The sequence below is a fragment of the Genypterus blacodes genome, unplaced genomic scaffold (assembly GCF_046128005.1).
Source record: "Genypterus blacodes isolate CSIRO-AG114 ecotype Tasmania unplaced genomic scaffold, CSIRO-AGI_Gbla_v1 ptg000429l_1, whole genome shotgun sequence".
NCBI classification, from domain to species: domain Eukaryota; kingdom Metazoa; phylum Chordata; class Actinopteri; order Ophidiiformes; family Ophidiidae; genus Genypterus; species Genypterus blacodes.
The window spans coordinates 7,501-30,583 of record NW_027467200.1 but is presented as its reverse complement, the minus strand read 5'-3'; the positions used below and the strand labels follow the sequence as shown (position 1 = coordinate 30,583).

The 23,083-nt window shown below is 55.5% G+C and overlaps 3 protein-coding genes and 1 pseudogene across 7 annotated transcripts; all 4 read left to right on the top strand.

The window, feature by feature from the left end:
- Positions 1-72: 72 nt before the first annotated feature.
- Positions 73-9,408, top strand: zc3h13 (zinc finger CCCH-type containing 13). Of its 5 annotated transcripts, none has more exons than XM_076139001.1 (19): positions 73-251; positions 611-775; positions 1,187-1,290; positions 1,375-1,489; positions 1,727-1,835; positions 1,913-2,079; positions 2,166-2,314; positions 2,402-2,602; positions 2,708-2,872; positions 3,001-3,341; positions 3,439-3,915; positions 3,989-4,237; positions 4,344-4,836; positions 4,929-5,125; positions 5,510-6,709; positions 6,800-7,450; positions 7,577-7,921; positions 7,999-8,162; positions 8,288-9,408. In XM_076139001.1, the coding sequence occupies exons 2-19, from the start codon at positions 620-622 to the stop codon at positions 8,492-8,494; spliced, it is 5,490 nt and encodes a 1,829-aa protein (XP_075995116.1). In that variant the 5' UTR covers positions 73-251; positions 611-619; the 3' UTR covers positions 8,495-9,408. The 5 variants fall into 5 exon arrangements, with proteins under 5 accessions (XP_075995116.1, XP_075995115.1, XP_075995114.1 ...); XM_076139000.1 differs by having other exon boundaries at positions 74-247; positions 1,724-1,835; XM_076138999.1 differs by having other exon boundaries at positions 74-251; positions 1,724-1,835.
- A 665-nt stretch (positions 9,409-10,073) lies between these two features.
- Positions 10,074-11,987, top strand: rpl31 (ribosomal protein L31). Its single transcript, XM_076139007.1, has 5 exons — positions 10,074-10,164; positions 10,583-10,686; positions 11,146-11,271; positions 11,709-11,821; positions 11,906-11,987. Exons 2-5 carry the CDS (start codon positions 10,583-10,585, stop codon positions 11,935-11,937), a joined length of 375 nt encoding a protein of 124 aa, XP_075995122.1. The 5' UTR covers positions 10,074-10,164; the 3' UTR covers positions 11,938-11,987.
- Positions 11,988-12,444: 457 nt separating this feature from the next.
- chst10 (carbohydrate sulfotransferase 10) lies at positions 12,445-16,738 on the top strand. The gene is made up of 5 exons (XM_076139006.1): positions 12,445-13,038; positions 13,117-13,220; positions 14,131-14,344; positions 14,539-14,644; positions 14,740-16,738. Exons 1-5 carry the CDS (start codon positions 12,945-12,947, stop codon positions 15,290-15,292), a joined length of 1,071 nt encoding a protein of 356 aa, XP_075995121.1. The 5' UTR covers positions 12,445-12,944; the 3' UTR covers positions 15,293-16,738.
- A 2,543-nt stretch (positions 16,739-19,281) lies between these two features.
- The window catches only part of LOC142989477 (mitogen-activated protein kinase kinase kinase kinase 4-like), a 10,406-nt pseudogene continuing 6,604 nt past the window's right edge, over positions 19,282-23,083 (top strand).

The following is a 23,083-nucleotide window of genomic DNA, read 5'->3' as shown; positions in this document are numbered from 1 at the left end:
TTACAAAGCGTCTGTGTGTGTCTGCCGTGCGCTTCCTCTGCCCGCCTGCAGGGGGCAGCCTCGTCCTCCGCAGCGCGTCGGTAGGAGTAAAAGAAGACGTCGCCTTCCTGACGCGCACCCATCGCCACCATGAAGGCACCCAGGGGAGCCTGCGGCCGTGAGCGGACACAATAAGCTCCGTGTTTCTCTCAGCAGCTCCGCCTCGAACCGAACCTTCCGTAGATGCGACACCGACCTCCTTTGACCCGTGGGTGAGGCTCTCTGACGCTAACGCTTTCCCGCCCGAAGCGGAGCGAGACTGCGGGCCGCGCGCTCTGTTAGCTTAGCTGCGCGGCTAACTGTAGCGGTAGCATCCTTTGTTTTTATACCATGAAGGAGACTTAAGTGTCCGACAGCTGACAGACAGCTGACAGGCTCGCATGAAGCTAACGCCTGTGTGTTAGCAAGCAGCGAAACTAAGGACAGCGTGTTTTTATTCAGACCTAAACATGGAGGTTCGACAGAGCTGACCTCTGACCCCTGCATGACCCCAGGCTAAGTGCTTCATGTTTACTGACGCGCCTGTAGTCGGTTCTGACTCGGTTCTGATGTTGGTTCCGTTGTGGTTCAGTCCTGCAGAATGTCCAAGATCAGGCGGAAGGTAACAGTGGAAAACTCTAAGACCATATCAGACAGTAGCACCGCCCCCAACCCCCCCAACGCGGCGGCCACGCCCTCCCGCCGGCCCAGCGTGTTTGAGAGACTTGGCCCCAGCACAGGGAGTAGTGCTGCTGAGGTACACACACACACACACACACACCAGCACACACCAGCACACACAAGCACAGGGAGTAGTGCTGCTGAGGTACACACACACACCAGCACACACCAGCACACACAAGCACAGGGAGTAGTGCTGCTGAGGTACACACACACACACACCAGCACACACCAGCACACACAAGCACACACAAGCACAGGGAGTAGTGCTGCTGAGGTACACACACACACACACCAGCACACACCAGCACACACAAGCACACACAAGCACAGGGAGTAGTGCTGCTGAGGTACACACGCGCACGCACACACGCACACACACACACCAGCAAGGGGAGTAGTGCTGCTGAGGTAGGGACCCCCACACTGACACACAATCCTTGTGATGCTGGGTGTTTACCTGTGTGTGTGTGTGTGTGTGTTTCAGAGTCACTGTAGGAACTGGCTAAAGACAGGAAACTGCAGTTACGGGAACACGTGTCGCTACACACATGGACCTCAGCCCAGAGGGAAAGGATTCAGCTTCAGCCGGTAACACACACACAAACACACACACACACTGCCGCTGGGAGTGGGCCAGACACTGAGGGTGTGTGTGTGTGTGTGTATGAGCAGTTCAGGAGAGAGGCCCACTGGTGACCTGCGGGAGAGGATGAAGAATAAAAGACAGGATGTTGACTCAGAGAACTTGAAGCGAGACCTTGATGAGCCCACGTCCCCCACAGCTAGAGTGAGTGACTGTCTGTCCACAGGGGACAGAGGGACAGAGCACATCTGTCCTCCTGTCCTCTCACCTGGAACTGAACTGTGTGTGTGTGTGTGTGTGTGTGTGTGTGTGTGTGTGTGTGTGTGTGTGTGTGTGTGTGTGTGTGTGTGTGTGTGTGTGTGTGTGTGTGTGTGTGTGTGTGTGTGTGTGTGTGTGTGTGTGTGTGTGTGTGTGTGTGTGTGTGTGTGTGTGTCACAGCAGAGAGACTCCTCCAGAGGCAGACACAGGGAGAAAGAGGATATAAAGATCACAAAGGAACGCACTCCTGCCAGTGAAGAAGAGCCCACAGAGTGGGAGACCAACAGAGAAGGTGTGAGAGCGTCTCACACACACACACTCTGTCTCTCACACACTCTCACTCACACTCACTATACAATTGTGTTGTAGATTCTGATCCAGGTGACTACGACTACGAGCTGTCCCTAGAGATGAAGAGGCAGAAGATCCAGAGAGAGCTGATGAAGCTGGAGCAGGAGAACCTAGAGAAGAGGGAGGAGCTCGTCATTAAGAAAGACGAGACCCCCACCAAGGCCCGAGTGGGCGGAGTAGCAAAGGTAACTGAGCCTTTAGGACCTGGTTACCATGGTGATCCTGAGCTTGTACCTTTATCCCTGCCTGATCTCCTCTCTGTCCCGCTCAGCCTTCCCCCGAGCCACTGAGCTCCAAAGACTCGCCTTCATCCAGGAAGTCCAGCGGCTCGCCCAAACACAAAGGAGCCGCCAAAGGGGCGAGCAGCGGGAAGAAGGACAAGAAGGCCTCAGTGACCTCGCCCGTCTCTGAGACAGCCAGGTACACACACTCACACTCACACTCACACTCACTCACACAGCCGGTCGCCTCAGCACAGAGGCTCACAGATGTTCTCCACCCTTCCAGGTCCTCCAAAGGGGGCCACAGCAAGAAGAAGGGCCCCCGCACCCCGAGCCCCCCTCCCCCGGTGCCCCTGGACCTCCCTGTGATGGGGAAGAAGCACAAAGGGAAACACAAGAACAAGGAGAAGAGCGAGGAGAAGCCCAAGGACGGGAAGGACCGAGGACGAGACGCCGAGAAGCACAAGGAGAAGAAGGAGAAGCGCAGGTGTGTGTGTGTGTGTGTGTGTGTGTGTGTGTGTGTGTGTGTGTGTGTGAGAGAGAGGCAGTGTGAGAGTGTGTGTGTGTCTGAACACGTGTCCTCTCTCTGTAGGGACCGCTCAGAGAGTTCCCATAAGGCCAAGCGCTCGGCCGTGTCAGAGGAGCGTTCAGGCAGCGTGTCGTCGCCCTCCAGGTGTCCCTCGCCTGCGGCCAGGAAGAAGTCCACCTCGCCCAAGGCTGCGTCCCATAAGGCGGCTCTGGCCCCCTCGCCCAGCAGGTGAGGACCATAACATCATTACATCATCAAGCTCACACACAGCTGGGAGGGTGTAAGGGTCAGATCCATGACAGGAAGTGGAGGGTTAATTGAGTTCCTATCCTCTAACCTGACCTTTGACCCCGCAGGTCTCCCACTCCTCCACGCCACCAGCGCACCCCCACCCCTCCACGCCACCACTCCCCCTCCTCCCACTCGGGTTCCTCTGCCCAGCGACACTCTCCTTCCCCTCGCCGTCGCCGCTCTTCCTCCCCGGCGTACCACCGCGACTCTGCGGCGCCGGCCCCCAGCTCCTCGCCCCTGAGCTCCCGCCGCTCCCGGTCGCCCCCGCCCTCCCACGACGCCGCCTCCCCTCACCGACGCTCGGACAGGTCGAGTCCCGGCAGACGCTCCAGAGGCCGCGAGAGGAGCCGTGGAGAAAGAGAGAGGAGTCCGCTCGCCCAGGAGCGCCGGCACGAGCGCAGAGACGGTACCACCATCATCTTCCTCACTCTTCATCAGTAACGTCTCACGCTGAACCCTCCGTCTCTCAGGTTTAGTAAATGTTGTCTTCCCCTTCCTCACAGAGAGCCGCAGCAAGAGAGACAAAGACAGCAGCCGAGACGAGCGGGACTACGACTCTGAGCAGGCCTCCTCACGGGACGCTCGGGACGACAGAGACGCCAGAGAGGGACGAGAGCGGCGGGACGGACGCGAGCGAGGGAGGGAAACCACCCGGGACTCTCGAGATCACCGGGACAACAGGGACCTCAAGGACCGAGACGGCAGGGCGGAGATGCGCTCCAGTAGAGAATCCTTAGAGCGCCGCGATAGAGAGCGAGAACGGGAGAAGGAGAAGGAGAAGGAGAGGGACAAAGACAGAGAGCGCGAGAAGGAGAGGGAGAGGGACAGAGAGAGGACAGACACCCACCGGAAGGACGAACCGGCACAGGATGACAGGAGCTACGGGAGAGCTCACGGACGCGAGGACGGAGGGAGGACGGAGACCAGAGTGGAGAGGAACGGACGGGGGAGAGGACGCGCCAACGAAAGCTCCGATAAAGGTAGAGACGTGTCTTACAGCCCAGAGGTCAAGACGCTGAATGGTCTCCTCACGTCTCTGCTCCCTGTGATCAGGCTCCACCAGGAACTCCCGGGGGTCCCAGCTGGAGAGCAGCCACGACAGCTGGGAGTCACGCAGCAGCGCCGTGCGAGAGCGCAGCGCCGACCGTAGCGCCGACCGCAGCGCCACAGAGCGGAGCTCAGAGAGGGGCTCCGACCGAGACCGCTACGAGGCGGACAGGAGAGGGGAGCCGGCCAGGGACTCCTCCTACGACCGGAGGGCGGGGCACGCAGAGCGGGACCGCAGGGACAACCGGGAGAGAGGTGGGTGAGGATTCAGCCGTGACAGCTGCTTAATGCCACAACACGTCATGTGACCACTCTCTCTCTCTCTCTCTCTCTCTCTCTCTCTCTCTCTCTGCTCCCTCAGCTTCCCCCAGCAGACACCAGGGCAGAGCAGAGGAGTCTGAGCGGGAGGAGAGGAGGGAGGAGCGCCGCTCAGACAGAGTGGACGACAGGAGAGACGAAAGGACCCGGGAAAGGGAGCGGGAGAGGGACAGAGAGAGAGACAGGGAACGGGAGAGAGAGAAGGAGAAGGAACGGGATCGAGAGAGGGAAAGGGAAAAGGAGCGGGAGAAGGAGAGGGAGAGGGAAGCTGAAAGGGAGCGAGTCAGGGAGAGAGAGAGGGAACGGGAGAGGGAGCGTGAGAGGGAGAGGGAGGAACGGGAGAGGGAGAGGGAGGAGCGAGAGAGAGAGAGGAAGGAGCGGGAACGGGAGAGAGAGAGGGAGCGGGAGCAGCGGGAACGAGAGAGGCAGCGGGAATGGGAGGAGCGAGAGAGAGGAAGGGAGGAGAGGCGGGACAGGAGAGAGGACCCCAGAGAGGAGCGCTCGGTCCGAGACGTCCGGGAGGAGAGGAAGACGAGGCACGTATCTGCACAACCCGCCTCATCCTTCAGTCTGCGGCCGAGCTGTTTCACTGAGACGTTCCCGCTCTTTCCCCTCTTCTCCTCTGCAGCCGTAAGCGTCACCGTGTGGACAGCAGCCCGAGTCCTCGCTCCTCGCCCAAGAGGACGGCCCGAGACGTGAGCCCAGGAGACAGCGACGGATACAACAGCCCCGACGACAAGACGGAGCGCCCCATTGGTCGAGGGCAGGCCAAGCTCTACCCTCAGCCCCTCCTCCCCAGCCCTGTGGGCCCGCCTCCTGCTGACGGTAGGAGCAGGAAGCACCATGACACTCACTCACTCACTCACTCACACACAGACACTCACCCACACACACACACTCACACACACACACACTCACACTCACACTCACACTCACACACACACACACACACACACACACACACACACACAGAGACACACACACACACACACACACACACACACACACACACACACACACACACACACAGACACACACACACACACACACACACACACACACACACACACACAGACACACACACACACACACACACTCACACACACACACACACACACACACAGACACTCACACACACACACACACACACACACACACAGAGACACACACACTCATTCACAGTGGTCCTGCTGCTGTAACTCTGTGCAGGTGGGGAGAAGCACCGTCTGCTGAGCCAGGTGGTCCGGCCCCAGGAGCCCCTGCTGCGCTCTCCCCCCAGGGCCGCCCCGTCTGAGGACAAGACCGCCCGCTGGAAAGATGAAGAGCGGCGAGGGGGGGACAAGAGGGACGCACGCAGTCGCCACGAGGACGTAGAGCCTCGAGGCAGAGGAGCGGAGCGGCGAGCGGAGCACCTCTCAGACAGCAGAGCCAGAGACCAACGAGAGGCCACGCCCCCTCCTCCTCCGCCCCCTCCTCCCCCGGCCCCCCCTGTCTGCAGCGAGGACAGAGACGCCGCAGGGCCGCTGTCCCACGAGGAGGGCAAGAAGAAGACCAAGTCACAGAGGAAGGGCTTGAGAAAGTGCCGCAAGGAAGAAGAGGCCGGCGTGGCCGCGGTCACTGCAGGGGAACGCTTCAACCCTGAGCCTCCGGCCGGGGGCCCCGCCGACGCGGCTCCGCCTCTGCACTCGCCTCGCAAAGGAGTCAAGAAGAAGGCGGCGCTGGAGAGGAAGAGGAAGCGGTCACCAGGAGAGTCTGACGTGTCTGAGGAGGAGCCGTCAGCCCCTCAGCCACACGGGAAGAGGAAGAGAGGGCCCAGGACTCCGCCCCTCTCTGTCAGACTAGAACCCCGGGCCACTGGAGGCAGCACAGAGCCCCCCCCTCTGCCCAAACTGGACAACAACTTCAGCGACTGGTCAGACGAGGACGTCCTGGACCGAGGAGCAACGCCGCACGAGACGGCGGCCCCCCCGCCCCCTGCAGAGAGGCCGCCAGCCGAGCCTCTCAGGAGAGCGGGCGGCCCCAGGATGGGCAGGGACAGGGAGCGAGGCAACCCCCCGCCCATTGCCCCTCTGCTCTCCCAGGATCCCCCCATGCTGCTTCAGACCCTGACCCCCCAGCCTCTGATGTCCCAGCCGCTGCTCCGTAAGCCTCCTCCAGAGCAGACGCGCAGCAGCAGCATGGGCAGCAACCAGAGCCGCGCCTCCTCCAGACGCCTGCGCTCGCCCTCCAACGAGTCGGCCCACCGAGACGACCCCCAGGGCGCCAGGGCCCGCCGGGGCAGACTGCAGGGCAACAACTCCAGGGACCGGGAGAGAGAGAGGCCCGTGGTGAACGAGCCCCCGAGCGCAGAGAGGAAGTCTCGTATCGACCAGCTGAGGAGAGGAGAGCCCAGCCGCAGCACCTCCTCAGGTACACGCGTGTTCACAGGCACACGTCACGTCACAGCTTTACCTCACACTCAACACCGTCTGAATGTTTGTGTCTCTTCTCCTCCTGCAGACCGTCAGGATTCCCGCAGCCACAGCTCCAGGCGCAGCTCTCCAGACTCGGAGCGGCAGGCCAGGTCGCGGTCACGCGCCGGCTCCTACGACAGCCGTGAGCGCGAGAGGGACAGAGAAACGTTTGAGCGAGACAGGAAGGAGCTCCGCCCCCCGCAGCAGCAGCCGCCGCCGCAGCAGCAGCAGCCCCTGATCCTGCAGCAGCCCCCTCAGCAGCAGAGAGACTGGGAGCCAGAGGTCAGAGACTGGCCCAACAGGGGGCGCGAGCCCCTCCTGATGAGGCCCGGACGGGAACCTCTCCTGAGGGAGCGAGACCTCCGGGACAGAGAGCGGCTGCTCCCAGAGGGGCTCATCCAGCAGCACGAGCGTGAGCGGGAGAGGGAGCGAGAGAGAGACATCAGAGGGGAACGAGGTCTGGACAGGGACAGGGACAGGGACAGGATGGGGATGATGGACCTGCCGCCTCACGCCGACCCCAGGGCCCCGGGACGCGGCGACCTGAGAGGAGACCTGGTGATGAGGCAGGACAGGATGGAGTACGAGCCGCTGCTGCCCAGAGAAGCCTTCAGCCCTCTGGAGCCGGACAAGCCCAGCAACAGTCACCACCTGCTGGGAGAACAACGGGAGCTGGAGAAGACCGACAGCATCGACGGTGAGGAGGCGGGACGTTTGGGTGTGTGTGTGGGGGTGGGTGGGCGGTTGGGTGCGTGGGCGCGAGTGTTTGGGTTCAGAGCAGGTGAGGAAACAAAGCATGACGTGTGTTTGACTGTGTTGACAGGAGAGGATGATGGGAAGGAGGAGGACGGGCAGTCGGTGGCGTCAGTGGGTGAAGAGTACGAACCAATCAGTGATGACGAGCTGGATGAGATCCTGGCTGACAGCCAGAAGAAGGAGGACCAGCAGGATGAAGAGAAGATCACAGGTCCTCTGGACGTGATAGACGTGGACTGGTCCAGCCTGATGCCCAAACAGAAGCAGGAGCCGAGGGAGGCGGGCGTGGCTCTGCTCCGCTTCACCCCCGGAGCCGTGCTCCTCAGGGCGGGGATCTCCAAGCGTCTGGCCGGGCCCGAGCTGCTGGAGCAGGTCAGGGAGGTCTGCAAGGCGGAGCTGGACGACCCCAAAGGTCAGAGACTGAGCCTGACGGTGACGTCACGCCTGTCCCGCTGAACACATGGACGCTAACACGCTTTGTGCCCACAGATGCTGACAAGTTGTTTGAGCACGACCTAGGAGCGCTGAACATGGCCGCCCTGAACCGGCGGGTGGAGAGGGCGGGGCTGCTCAGGAACCTGGGGCCCTGCTGCAAGGCCCTGTGCGCCCGCAGAGACTTTGCCATCAGGAAGCAGCTGCTCAAGAATGACAAGGTGCCCCCCTGAACACAAATGAATCCATGCTGTGCTGTAGACGCGCCTCGTCTCTGTTTGTTTAGCACGTTAGCGTCTTCGGTGTGATTCTGTGTTTGAATCCCTGCTCTCTTCTTCTGCTGCAGGGTCTCACCAAGCAGTACCCCACCTCACCTGTAGTGGACACGGAGCTGCTGCAGATGAGCATGCGTCTCTTCAGGAGGACCGTCTCCGGCCAGGCGTCCGGCCCCGAGAAGCCCGACGCCACCTCGGCACCGCCGCCGCCGCCTGAGGTGGGAGTGGGCGGCAGCGGTAAAGTGAGCGCGGCACAGGCTGAGGTGTGTGTGTCCTGAGGCTGAGGGGTGTGTGTCCTGAGGCTGAGCTGTGTGTGTGTCCTGAGGTAAAGGGGCTCAGTGAGTAAGATGCATGAAGCTGAGCTCCACATCCAGCAGCTCCTCGCTCTCCCAGACTCCGCCTCCTTTCACACATGCCTACATTTGTGTCATGAACACACAGTGTAGTTCCCCGTCTGATGTTTTGGAGGACGGTGCCATAGAGGAGCCGACATGTAGCTGCCTGGTGTGTGTGTGTGTGTGAGGAGAACATGAACCTGTGCCTCTCCTGGTTTAGAGCAGCTTTTTAATTCTCTTTGTTCTTCAAGTTCAAGTGATTTGTTTTCTTCTGTTGTGCATTGGTTCCTAAAGCTGTGCATTAAAATGGTTAGATGTTGATTTTTGTAACTGTCTCGCTTTGTATGAAGTGACAGTGAGGTCATGTGACTCCGCCCCTTTGTTACTAAGCAAACCTCCACAGAGCGTCCGGAGCTCTGAGAGCAGGAACGCTGCCAGCCTGTCTCTGAGCTGAGTGTGGTGTAACGACACGACCGGACACCACGGCTCCTCCTGTGTTCACGCCCAGGGTCTGGACCGGTGTGTCCCTGAACTGAACTGAAGCAGACTGGAACTCCTCCTCTTCATTCACCAGCTCACATCCTTCACTATGGAGCCCAGATGTTACTAAAGAAGCCAGACTGCCCAGACAAACATGAGTGAAAACCATAAGCAGCTTGGACTTGTGCAGGAGGACCAACTTGTGTGCGGGAGGGACAGACTGCCCCCTACTGGCCCACGCCGTCCATGCAGCTCACAGTTTAGTTTGACTACAGACAGTCATTAACGTGTAAATGTGTTCTGTCAAATGTCAGGTGAATCTTGGTTCCACACTTTTTTTTTTTTTTTTTACTGTGAAATAAAATAAATTGTCTGTTTCTACGTTGTCCTGGAGTTTTGCTACAAATGGACAGAATTGATTTGTTTTGCCTCATCAAAATTCCCTCTTGTATTGATTTGAATGAGCAGCTGCTGACCTTTGACCTTTCAGGGTAAGTGATTATTTTACTGAATCATTCATTATTGACACTCAGCAAGTTTATAATGAGAACAGAATGTGTGGCTGTAATAAACCTGTTTGAGATCAAACAGTCCTGAAAACATCATAGTTTGTTTTCACTTTTTGTCTCCATGAAAAACTTTTTTGAAAACAACTCCCATCCAAACCATTTTTATAAATCAGGAGTTTCTACATTCAAGGTGAAATACAGTTAAAATAATGTTAAGCAAACAAACTAGTGAATTAATATTCACTGAGAATGAATTGATTGACCTTTAGTCAAATGTGAGTTTCGTGCATTTTCTGTTGTGGCCGCTTGAGATTTGAGTAAATGTGTGTCTAATCCACTTTAGTTCATTTCTGTGGACACAAAAGGAGAGAATCTAACGATCAATTATGTAATAATAAACGCGTCATCAAAGTACAAACTGCTCCGTTGGTCTTTCAGATAATGCAATGTTTAAAAACAAAATGTTTCCTCAAACGGTTTTGGAAAATCGATCTTAATCGATCCCGGAAACAAAGTTCCTCGGTTTGTTTCTGCCGGACATTATATAGAGCGGACCGGGAGTCTCTACCCACAATCCTCCGCTGGAAAACAGTCCTTCTGACTTCCGCCTCAAACTGAGACGAGGTGAGTGAATCCGCGGCTCAAACTTTGTCTCAATCCGCCTCCATCCGCCGCTTCTACGCTCATATCTGCCTCCATATTTGATATTAATGTGTAGATGAGCGCTGTGCCGGTGCTTGTGTGAGGTTATTGAAGCGGATGGAGCTGAATAATAATGTAGAAAAGCTTTGAGTGTGTGCGGCGGCAGCAGGCGGGCCGAGCGGCACCGAGCGGCCTGCTGACGTGCCGCTGCACCCCGCGGCTCCGTGTCCGGACCTGGACCGTGTCCGGGTCTGGAGCACCGGCAGCGCCGCTCAAACGCTCGTTTACCCGGTTAGCTTAATTGAGACACCCCGGAGTCGCGCTACATGCTAACGCTACATGCTAGCCGGCTGTGTGTGAATGTGAGTGACGGTGAGCTTTGCCTTGTTGTTGTCTGCAGATGGCCCCGACTAAGAAAGGAGAGAAGAAGAAGGGCCGATCGGCCATCAACGAGGTTGTGACCCGAGAGTACACCATCAACATCCACAAGCGCATCCACGGAGTGTGAGTGAGCCGGGGGTCAGGGGGGCATTAGGGGCTGGAGCTCCAGCCGGTCTCATGTGGGTCTTCTGGGTAGTGTTGGCTTGTTTGTAGCTTCTTCACCCTTCAGGATTTTAGCTCTTAATGTAATCAAAGTATGAAGTCTAGAAAAGGGGAAGGAGTGATTATGGTTAAATAACTTGAGTCTGTACTGAAATAACCTGAGGCATCAAAAGAGCAGAGATGAATCAGGTCCTGGTCCAGGGAAGCTTCATCTGAGACACCTGGACCTTCATTCGGACAGGCAGGGCCTAACCAGGCTGCTGGTTAGTCTCAGTCAGGTCCAGAGTCTTCAGATCAGCTTTCCTTGAAGCAGATCTTGAGTTCCTGTGCTCCACACAATGTATCGGGTGTGTGTCTGCCTGTGTGTGTGTCTGCCTGACTCTGTGTCTAACTGCTCTGTCTTCTCTGTCTGCTCCTCAGGGGTTTTAAGCGCAGAGCTCCACGAGCCATCAATGAGATCCGGAAGTTTGCTGTCAAAGAGATGGGAACGCCTGATGTCCGCATAGACACACGTCTGAATAAGGCTGTGTGGAGCAAGGGTGTGAGGTGAGCACACACACACACACTCACTCTCACTCACTCTCACTCTCACTCACCACACACACACACTCTCTCACACTCTCTCACACTCACTCTCACACTCACTCTCACACACTGTCACTCACACACACTTTCACTCATTCACTCTCTCTCACACACACACACACACACTCGGCTTGACTAAGTGAGTGCTGATAGTTGAGTGGATGCAGTTGAAGTGTGAATGTAGACTCTCTGTCTCTGAGTCTTTATTCTAAAGGAGCTCAGACTCTTTAACCCTTCACTGACTCAAACTGGTTTAGTGATGCTCTGCATGCTTCATCTTCTTTAGAGCTTTACACACTGCGAGTGAAGTCTAACCTAGGACCTGAGCTCTTGAGGGACTCAGTGTTCTGGTCTTGAAGGACAGGATGTTGTGTTGATGTGTCCTGGTGTCTCTGCAGGAACGTGCCGTACAGGATGCGCGTGCGTCTGTCCAGGAAGCGTAACGAGGACGAGGACTCCCCCAACAAACTCTACACGCTAGTCACATATGTCCCCGTCACCACATGCAAGGGTGAGTAAACACGCGTGTACCTTACAGACTAACATGACCATGAAGCCTCAGTCTGAATGAAGCCTCTCTCTCTGTCTCCTGCAGGTCTGCAGACGGTCAATGTGGATGAGAACTAAAGATCCTCTGTCAGGGAATAAAAGTTGAAAATAAATCTCTTTGTATGTTTTCTGTGGTCTCTGTTCTCTCTGTAACACATCAAGGTTATAAACATGTCTGAGGTCACGCCTGTCTCCAGGGAGACTCTTTGACCCCACATGAGGCAAGAGTTTAGCTGCTGGGACTCTGTGATCCTTAATGAGGACAGACTGATCCCATTAGTGAGAAGCACTTTGATCTAAACCAGACCAGATTCCACACATTCCAGGATCTTGACCCACGCAGCAGCTTGATGTTTGGCTCAGGAGCTCCAGATGCTTCATCCTGCTCAGGGAGAGGAGGAAGAGGAGTTGAATCTGAGCTGAGTTCAGACTCACAGGTTAGACTGAACACAAACCTCACAGGCTCACCCCATGAGGTCAAAGGTCACCATACAATGTTCACCTAGTTAAACGCCACAGATGGCTGATTTGAACCCTCAGGACCACAGATTTCACAGAACCTGGACCTCCACAGCCGAGCGGGTCAGATCAAACTGACCCTGAGGGTTCAGACACGCTGACCAACCAGAGCGCTGCAGCTCCCCGGTGCTGCCGGCAGGGGGAGACACTTCCAGCGGCAGTCAGAAGAGGAAGAAGCTCCGGCGGCTCCGTCAGTCAGCCGCTCCAGAGTCCGAGTCTATCCGAAGCTCCGAGGCAAGGCGGAGGGGAAGGTGAGGCCCGCTCCGCGAGTCTGAGGAGCTCACCGACCCGGCGGCTGTTGGCGAGCTTCGTCCCGGGGCAGTGCGGCTAGCTGGGCGGCTAACCGAGCAGCTAGCAGCGGTGCTATCAAGGGTTTGGCTAACAAAGTAGTCGAAGGATATTAGCATCATAGCTGTTAGCCACACAGGACAGCTAACAGTAGCGCCGAGAGCAGAACCGCTACAGTAGCGGAGCTGTCGGTCAGTTACATTCAGGTTTAAACCTCCAGAGCAGCGTGACGGAGCACACCGGAGCAGGTGTCCCGGTGTGTCCCTCCCCGGGTCTCCATGCGGCCCCACTGGCTGCTGCTCGGGGCGTGCGGCTGGGTTCTGCTGCTCCTGGTGTTCGTCAGTAAGTTCATCAGCTTCAGGGCCGTGGACGGTAAGAGGAGCTCCTCACGGCCGCATGGGGGCGCTGCCGGGGGCACAGTCCTCATGACCTGCCGCTTTGTGTCTCCAGATTACGGGGAGCGGAGCGGCGCGCAGACCTGGACGGTCCCTGGAACCAAAGCGGTCCAAGCCGCCGCAGCGTCCGAACCGGCGAAGCTGCAGCCCACAGAGCAGGTGAGACACCAGAACCCGGTCCACCAGGACCCGGACTAGCCTGTGTCTGCAGGTGTCCTGTTCTGGCAATTTCTGAGGAATAAACAGCAGTCCAGACAGAAAAGACTTATCACGTGTTAGTTTATTGAAGCTTCAAGACACAGATCATACAGAGAGCAGGGGGTCAGGGGGTCAGGCTCAGACACAGATCATACAGAGAGCAGGCGGTCAGGGGGTCAGGCTCAGACCATACAGAGAGCAGGGGGTCAGGGGGTCAGGCTCAGACACAGATCATACAGAGAGCAGGGGGTCAGGGGGTCAGGCTCAGACACAGATCATGCAGAGAGCAGGGGGTCAGGCTCAGACACAGATCATACAGAGAGCAGGGGTCAGGGGGTCAGGGGGTCAGGCTCAGACACAGATCATACAGAGAGCAGGGCTGTCTGCAGGAGAGTGCAACGAGGTGTAAGTGTGTTGTGCTTCTGTATGTTTCGGTGGGTGTGTAGTATGTGTGATGTGTACACAGTATGTGTGGGTTTGTGGAATAAACAATTTGGTGGGGGCTGATCTGTACCCCGACTGTCTTGGACAGATGTCTTGGAAAAAGAAGAAGTGGGTATCAATGATAAATGTCAAACGCTCTCTATTTGTTCTCTATTTGTTTCCTGAAACACAAATCATGACTTGTGATATCTCAGGTTGGCACACTTCCCGTTATTCAGTGTCAATCACAGTGAACTCTTGAACCTTGACAGTTGTACATTTCTATTAGTGCATAAAATGTATGTTTAATTTTACACATCATTTGGTAATAAATTGATTTAAGCAACAAGAAATGTCTGGAGCCACTTTGCAGCCAAAAGAACCGGCTCTCTTAAAGGAGCCTGAATGCCCATCACTCGTCTCACGGTGTCTGTCTGTCCCCTCGCAGCCCTCAGCAGCAGACTGGCCCTCTGTGGTGGAGAAGAGGGCGGAGCTTGTGAGCAGCGTGTGTGAGGACCTGTCCCTCAGGAACCTCACACACGTCCACATCAACAGGTTCGTCCTGGATCGAATCTTCGTCTGCGACAAACACAAGATCCTCTTCTGCCAGACGCCCAAGGTGGGAAACACTCAGTGGAAGAAGGTCCTGATGGTCCTGAACGGTGAGTCTGGGTCTGCAGGGTCCACACAGGGTCCACAGAGACCCCACAGGGTCCCCACAGGGTCCACACAGGGTCCACAGAGACCCCACAGGGTCCACAGAGACCCCACAGGGTCCACACAGGGTCCACAGAGACCCCACAGGGTCCACAGAGCTGGAGGGAACTAAAGTGTAACGACCGGTCTCTGTCCTCAGGCGCGTACTCCAGTGTGGAGGACATCCCAGAGAGCCTCGTCCACGACCACGAGAAGAACGGCCTGCCACGCCTCTCCACTCTGAGCCCACCTGAGATCACACACAGGTGAGACACACACACACACACACCCCTGTCTGACCTCTGACCCTGTGCTTCTCCTCTCTTCTGTCCCCTGATTGGCCCTTCCTCTTCCTCCTCAGGTTGAGCTCCTACTTTAAGTTCTTCATCGTGCGTGATCCGTTCGAGCGTCTCATCTCGGCCTTTAAGGATAAGTTTGTGAAGAATCCTCGCTTTGAGCCGTGGTACAAACATGACATCGCCCCGGCCATCGTCCGCAAGTACAGGAAGCTGCACCGCGACAGCGAGCGCCCCGGCACCGGCCTGCGCTTCGAAGACTTTGTCCGCTACCTGGGCGACGGTGAGGGCCGGCGGCGTATGGACCGGCAGTTCGGCGACCACATCATCCACTGGGTGACGTACGCCGAGCTGTGCGCGCCCTGCGAGATCCACTACAGCGCCGTCGGTCACCACGAGACGCTGGAGCGAGACGCCCCGCACATCCTCAGCGCCGCCGGCATCGAGCAGCTGGTGTCCTACCCCCCCATCCCGCCCGGCATCACTCGCTACAACAGAACCAAGGTGGAGCGCTACTTCTCTGACATCAGCAGGAGGGACGTGCGCCGCCTCTACGCACGTTACCAAGGAGACTTCCGCCTGTTCGGCTACCCGAGCCCCGACTTCCTGCTGGACTGAAGGAGGCGGCGTCTCTGTGCCCTAGAGCGACGCTCCTCCTGCTAGAGGAGCTCTGCTGGACGCTGCGGCTCAGATTTGAATCCTCTGACAAAGTTTTACATTCTAACTTTACATAACGTTTGTATGTGTAACAGCTGAGGCTGAGCAGACAGCTGAGGCTGAGCAGACAGCTGAGCTCAGGCCGCTGACTCGTCGCCCCTCACAGGAGCACTGCAGCACCTCCAGGCAGGCTGAGCTGCGACGCTCTGACACATGAAGGAGGTCAAAGAGCAGAGCAGCTTAGATCAGCAGACCATAGATCTATAGATCTATAGATCCACATCACGGCCTAAAGCTTCAGATGGAGACTCTGTGTAAATAGGCAGCGTTGACCTTTGACCCCTTGTAGCATCCTTACAGGTCCACAGACCCTGGACCTCTGCTCTGTGGTTTCCTGACTGATTATGATTTAACTTATTACTCTTTAACAGCTTCTATCATGGAAACGTCCAAATGTTCTTAACAACACACCTTTGTCTATTTATGATACAGAACAACGTGTGTGTGTGTGTGTGTGTGTGTGTGTGTGTGTGTGTGTGTGTGTGTGTGTGTGTGTGTGTGTGTGTGTGTGTGTGTGTGTGTGTGTGTGTGTGTGTCTCTCTCTTTTTTTGCTATGTGTTTTTATTGAATCTAACCTTTGACCCTGCTCATACATTGATAAGATATTTTGGAGATCATGTTCTACACAGAAAGAGGGGGAAAGCGTGTCAAACAGCCATGTAGGCGAGTACAGCATCATAGACCCGACCCGACCCGACCCGACCTGACCTGTCCCGTCTGGGATGTCAAATAAAATGAAAGAATAAAGAGGAAGTGTTGTGTGTTCATGTTTTCACTCACTGGTCCGTCATCGCCTGTAGATCTGTGAAGTAAGAGAGAAACGGTTGCCATGTCTGATTGAACTCATCAGTGTGGCCCCTCCCTCCAGTGTGGCCCCTCCCTCCAGTGTGGCCCCTCCCTCACAGTGTGGCCCCTCCCTCACAGTGTGGCCCCTCCCTCACAGTGTGGCCCCTCCCTCATAATGAGGGAGACATTGCCTTCAGCCTGTGTGACACTGAGGGAGGGCTGAGGGAGCAGAGAGGTGAGCAGGATCTCCTCCTTCTGTGAGGAGTTAGAGTGGTGTGAGTCAGATGAAGATGGGAACATGAGGGGAGGGATGAAGGTGGCCAGCGTGTGGAAGTAACCGGAGCAGCAGTGGAGGAGCCTGGGGCAGAGGGAGAACATGTGGCCTGGAGTCCATGTGTAATGATTCTCTCATTTAAAGTCCAGATGTTCTGATCCGTCTTTACTTCGACTTCTTCTTCTTCTTCACATTCTGCTTTTTCATTGATGACATCATATTTGTCGCTGATGTTTCTGGTTGCTTCTTTCTGCTGTAACACAACAATCCACACTGATCTGATCTAATAACTGGTGATCAATAAATCAATACAAACATGCTGCCAACTCATCGCTGACTGATGTCAATCAAACCTTCTGATGTTAACAGATGTTCCTGAGACGTGACTTATTTATAGAGCGACTGTGAGCGATGCATGTGTGTGTGTGTGTGTGTGTGTGATCTCCAACGTTTGATATGTAAAAAATTGGGAGCAAGTAGTGTTGGTACACACTCACACACACGCACATACACACTCACACACACGCACATACACACACACACACACACACACACACACACACACACACACACACACACACACACTCACACACACGCACATACACACACACACACACACACACACACGCACATACACACTCACACACACGCACATACACACACACACACACGCACATACACACACGCACATACACACACACACACACACACACATACACACACACACGCATGCTGTCACACACATGCACATCCCACCCTTGGTGGGTTCGGGCTCACAAAACAAATATCATCATGAAACTGTTTCCTGTTACCATGACAGCATGAACATAAAGAAGCTGAACCTTTATTTGGTTTCATGTCAGACAGAACATCATTCTGAATCAGATCACATTAGATCAACCAAATGTTTCTCTGTCCTGTATTTAAACATTTTGAGCCTTTAAAGCGTTGTGCCTGTCTCTCTCTCCGCCTGTCTCTCTCTCTGCTCGTCTGTCTGTCTGTCTGTCTGTCTGTCTGTCTGTCTCTCTCCCTCCCTCCCTCCCTCTCTGTCTCTCTCTCTCTCTCTCTCTCTCCCTCTCTCTCTCTCTCTCCTCTCTCTCTCTCTCTCTCTCTCTCTCTCTCTCTGTCTCTGTCTCTCTCTCTCTCCTCTCTCTCTCTCTCTCTCTCTCTCTCTCTGTCTCTCTCTGTCTCTCTCTCTCTCTCTCTTGAATGGGTGTCTGTCAATCACGACAGCACGGGCACACACACACACACACCTTTGTTTCCTGCATTGCGCCCTCTAGTGGCAGCTGCGTTCCCTTACAGTGAATGAGACCAAAGTGCTCGCTGTCATCACCCAGGAAGAGGAAGTGAAGAGAAGCAAGGTGTGTGCTCACTAAACTATGACGTCATACTAAACAATGCTCCATGTAAACAAACCTCATGTTAGTTCTTCCTCTGTCACTTCAAACATGATCACATGTATTGATCCTTCCCAGCTTCTTTATTACGTCATCTTGGCTGAGTTGTTGTGTTTTACAGGACAAACTCACTTCTGCAACATGACCGCGCCTGCAGTAACACGAGCCGTCCGCCAGGGGTCAGGATATCGCTTTAAAGCTGCAGCCACAGACCGTTCAGGCTGAATGCACCATGAGGTGTGTGTGTGTGTGTGTGTGTGTGTGTGTGTGTGTGTGTGTGTGCGTGCGTCCGTGCGTGCGCGTGCGCGTGTGTGAGGCCTGGGCACAACCCTTATCGCCATGGTAACACTAATCTGTTACAGATCTTCATCATGACTCACCTGTATGTGCTCATCATACAGCAGAAGCTCTGTAAGTGGACTTCCGGGTGTGTGGGTGTGTGTGTGTGTCTCACCTGTGTGTTGAAGCGTTTGTGTCCAGCTGCTGCTCTGCCTGATCCACCTGTGAGTCTGAGTCTGAGTCTGAGTCTGAGTCCTCCTGCTGCAGCTCAGTCATCACAGCTTAATAACGCAACACACACACACACACACACACACACCTATCGCAGTGTTCACCTGTAGACTGAAAGATGACTTAAGATGCATTTTCATCACATTACAGTTTGATGACGTATTTACAGTCTGAGTGAACTGATCCGGCTGTGACTCCTTTAAGACTCCGGGTCCTGACTCGGACCTGACTCGAGACTCTTCATGTGTGTGAGCGGAACGAGCCGCGTCCCTCTGCAGCATCACTCTGATCACTGCCACACCCATGATGACTGACAGGGAGCCTCACATGCGCATGACCGGGAGGATGCTGAGTGTGTGTGTGTGTGTGTGTGTGAGATGGCCCCTCTGCTGTGTGTGTGTGGTGCTTATAGACGCTGACACGTAGACTGAGGGGCGCTTGTTTGTGTAAATCAGTGATCGATCGTTCCTATAGCATGTGGATCATATGGAGGCCCCGCCCTGCCGCCCGGCTTCCTGTGTTTGTGCGGATTTCAATCACGGCCGCGTCCAGTTACACAACAGCAGGCAGGAGAGAACCGGAAGTTGGGCGTATATGGTTCCACAATGAAATGAGTTGGTTCTATTCTTACAGTACAGAATGAGTTCAGACAGAAATCAAGCGCCGTGTTTCAATTATGTTCCTATCTATCTTTATATATATTAAATAATTATATTATTTAAATAAAAGAATTAAATTAAATATCTCAAAATCGCAATTATAAAAACTATAATAATAAAATAAGGGCACGAAGCTACAATGGAGGGAAGAAAGGTAAAAATAATAGTAGAATAATGTATTTGTTTTTACTGTGCTTGTATCTATAATAACATTTCACCAAATGTTCATGTGTTTTTTTTGTCATTTTCAAACAGACAGGGCATGAGGCTTTTATGTTGAAGGTCCCGGGCGGATGTGCCGGTGGTGGCTGCGGGCGGCTTGACGGCTCTCGGAGCAGAACAGGGCTCTGCCACCTCAACATGGAGTCTCGACCACAGAGCGATCAGTGCTGAGAGCGGAGCCCAGAATCAGGAACAGGCGGCGCGCGGCTTTCACTCGATCCTCCGGACTCTCCACTGATGACCCAGCCGGAGTGAAGCGGACCTGAAGGAACACAACACAGCGGAAAGATGGCGAACGACTCTCCGGCCAAAAGTCTGGTAGACATCGACCTGGCGTCTCTGCGGGTGAGTGCAGCCTTTGTGTCCGACACAGCGACACCGCCGAGCGGCCGGAGGCGCCGCGGAGCCCCCGCAGAGCCCCACGGAGGTTCCCCGGGGCCCCGCGGAGGCTCCGCCGCGTTAGCTCGCTGTTTTTCCCGCTGCTGTGTTTCCGCCGCTGCGCTCCTTTGTTCGTGCAGCAGCGCAGCGCAGCAGCTGGACCTCCTGCGCACACGCAGCGTTTAGACGCGCACCGACGCCTCCTGTCTTTGTCTCCCCAGGACCCCGCAGGGATCTTTGAGCTGGTGGAGGTCGTGGGGAATGGAACCTATGGACAAGTCTACAAGGTGAGGCCACAGCTGCTCTACACAGCTGCTGCTCTATACAGCTGCTCTGGATCCAGCGCTCGAACAAAAGAATTCCCATCAATCCGCCGCCATGTCTGCTTCCCACAGTGCGTCATGCGGGGGGGGGAGTGTGTGTGTGTGTGTGTGTGTGTGTGTGTGTGTGTGTCGCAACAGTTTGTGATCTCGTTGTTTTCGTGTGAGTAACGTCTGATGCATCACCTGACTGACGTCACCTCAAGGTGCCAAAGGGGGCGGGACTCCAGGGCTGGGTTATGTTGACACGTTGGACCTGATTGGTCCGTCGCTGTCACATGACTCAGACCGCTCGGTCCAATATGAGAGCAGAATCTGGAGACTGGGACCCCAGGTAGGACCGGGGCGGCTCTGGGTCCACAACAAGAAGGTTCCACACGGAGGAGAGGCTGGTGGAGCATCAGTGCATGGGGGGGTCAGAGGTCACAGCTCCTCTCTCTCTCTCCCCTAAACCACATCTCATATCCTGTCTATGGGAATCCTGCTGGGCCCAGGAGAGGAGGAGGAGTCAGAGCTGCTGCTGCTCTACTGAGACACACACACACACACACACACACACACACACACACACACACTGATAACATGTTCTCCTCTGGGTCCAGCTGTGACCTCTGAGGTTGTTCTGTTGGTCCGGTTCAGTCTCACTCTGGGACCTCTGCTCCTCCTGTAGGTTCTGCAGTGTGTTGATGCTCAGAGGAGCTGCAGCTCTCAGCTTCCTGCCCACCAGCTGTCACTCAGAGGCGGTCTGTCAGGAGCGCTTGTTCATGTTACTGTGTGAACACAAACACACTGAATCCAGCCTTAGCCTCAGGTCCAGGTCCAGGTCCTGGTCCAGGTCTGTGCAGCCTGAGACACATTGTGTTGGACTCTGATGGTCCAGCTGATCACAGAGGCCACGCCCAGGGGAGGAGCCTCTTCACCCCCAGTGTGAGATATTTGGCAGGAGGGTCGCTGGTGTGTAAACGTGCAACACACACACACACACACACACACACACACACACGCACACACGCACATGCACACACACGCACACGCACACGCACGCACACTCCCTCTCCCTCTCCAGCTGACCCAGGGTCCAGCTCTTTGTCCTGTGACCCTCTGAGCCTAATGGAGTCACAAGACCCCCGACTGACCACAGAGCTGCCTCTGTGTGTGTGTGTGTGTGTGTGTGTGTGTGTGTGTGAGCCGCCTCATTATCTGAGCAGTGTTGAGATGAGACAGAGGAGCTGAAAGAGCGACAGCGCCTCTCTTGTCTCTCTCCTCTCGTCTCCACAGGATCACATTTCCCTTACAAATGTCCTCTGTGTGTGTGTGTGTGTGTGTGTGTGTGTGTCCTGCTCCTCCCTCACACACTGGGCCGTCTGTTTGGAGGCTGAATGCTGCAGCAGGGGGCGCTAGAGCTCTCAGCAGAGAGCGTCCATGTGGTCCTCATGGAGCCAGAGCATCACACTGAGCCCCTGTACATCCTGCTGTAGCCCCTCCCCTTCCTGTCCCCTTCACACATCACGCCCTCAGAGGACGCCTCCCCTCGCCTCATGTCCCACAAACACTGACACATCTGGCCTGAGGACGCTTGTGTCTGACCAACCAGCTCTTCTGTCTCATCCTGCTGTGTAACAACATGTGTGTGCTCCAGGACACGCATGACCAGGAGACACATGACCAGGAGACACTGTCCGCTCCACACTTCCTGTTCCAGCTGTGGTCTGATAGGATGCTGAGTCATGATGAAGGCCTCTGCTCTTCATCCTCCCTGCACTCTGATCGATACACATTAGTGGCGTTCCTGCCTGCATCTCTTCATCAGCCTCCTCTGGGTCTTCCTCACTCCTTTCCTTCCTCTCAGTCTCTGTGTGTTGTGGTCCTGTTAAAGGCTGTGAGCGGGTCTTGGGGGGGCCCCTGGCTAGGGCGGGGGGCCCTGGCCTTGGGGGGCTGAGGTGTGGCTGTGTTGGGGTTATCTGAGGCCCTGGGCCACGCCTCCCTCTGGGCTCCTCCTCTTAACCAGGGCCAGATGTGCTGCTGGTCTCCTTCCAGCTGGACTGCAGCCTGAAGCAGAGATCCACACACACACACACACACACCCACACACCAGGTCTCTGAGGGGACGGGTCCTGTTACCATGGTGACCGTCTGGGTCTCAGGTCCAGGCCCACAGGTGAAGTCCTCCTGGGGCCAGAGACCCCAGAGCAGACGGGTTCTCAGCCTGTGTGGCTCTACGGTCTTCATCCACACAGCTTTGGTGTGTGTGTGTGTGTGTGTGTGTGTGTGTGTGTGTGTGTGTGTGTGTGTGTGTGTGTGTGTGTGTGTGTGTGTGTGTGTGTGTGTGTGTGTGTGTGTGTGTGTGTGTGTGTGTGTGTGTGTGTGTGTGTGAGAGAGTTCTGTTCTCATCTGAGCTCCTCCTCCTCCTGTCTGTCTGCCTTTTTTAAACGTTTGAAGTTGTGTGTGAGCATCACCAGTATTGTAGGTATTGATAATGGTTACCATGGTGACAGAATGAGTACATATACGTATGTTTTGTTTGTAATGAGGTCATACTGACATGCTGACCTGCTGTCCTCACACAGGGACGCCATGTCAAGACCGGACAGCTGGCCGCCATCAAGGTCATGGACGTCACCGAGGTAAGACACACACACACATACACACACACACACACACACACACACACACACACACACACACACACACACACACACACACACACACACACACACACACTCTGTTCCATCATATTCATGCTGCCATCATGACTGAGCCACACGTATGAATGTGACCTGACGCCAACACGCTCAATATGATGTAATATACACCTGTGTGTGTGTGTGTGTGTGTGTGTGTGTGTGTGTGTGCAGGACGAGGAGGAGGAGATCAAGCTGGAGATCAACATGTTGAAGAAGTACTCCCACCACAGGAACATCGCCACATACTATGGAGCCTTCATCAAGAAGAGCCCACCAGGACACGACGACCAGCTGTGGGTAAGACTGAGCTGGACCTCCTCCTCCTCCTCCTCCTCTCTGGACCTCCTCCTCCTCCTCCTCCTCCTCTCTGGACCTCCACCTCCTCCTCCTCCTCCTCTCTGGACCTCCTCCTCCTCCTCCTCCTCCTCTCTGGACCTCCACCTCCTCCTCCTCCTCCTC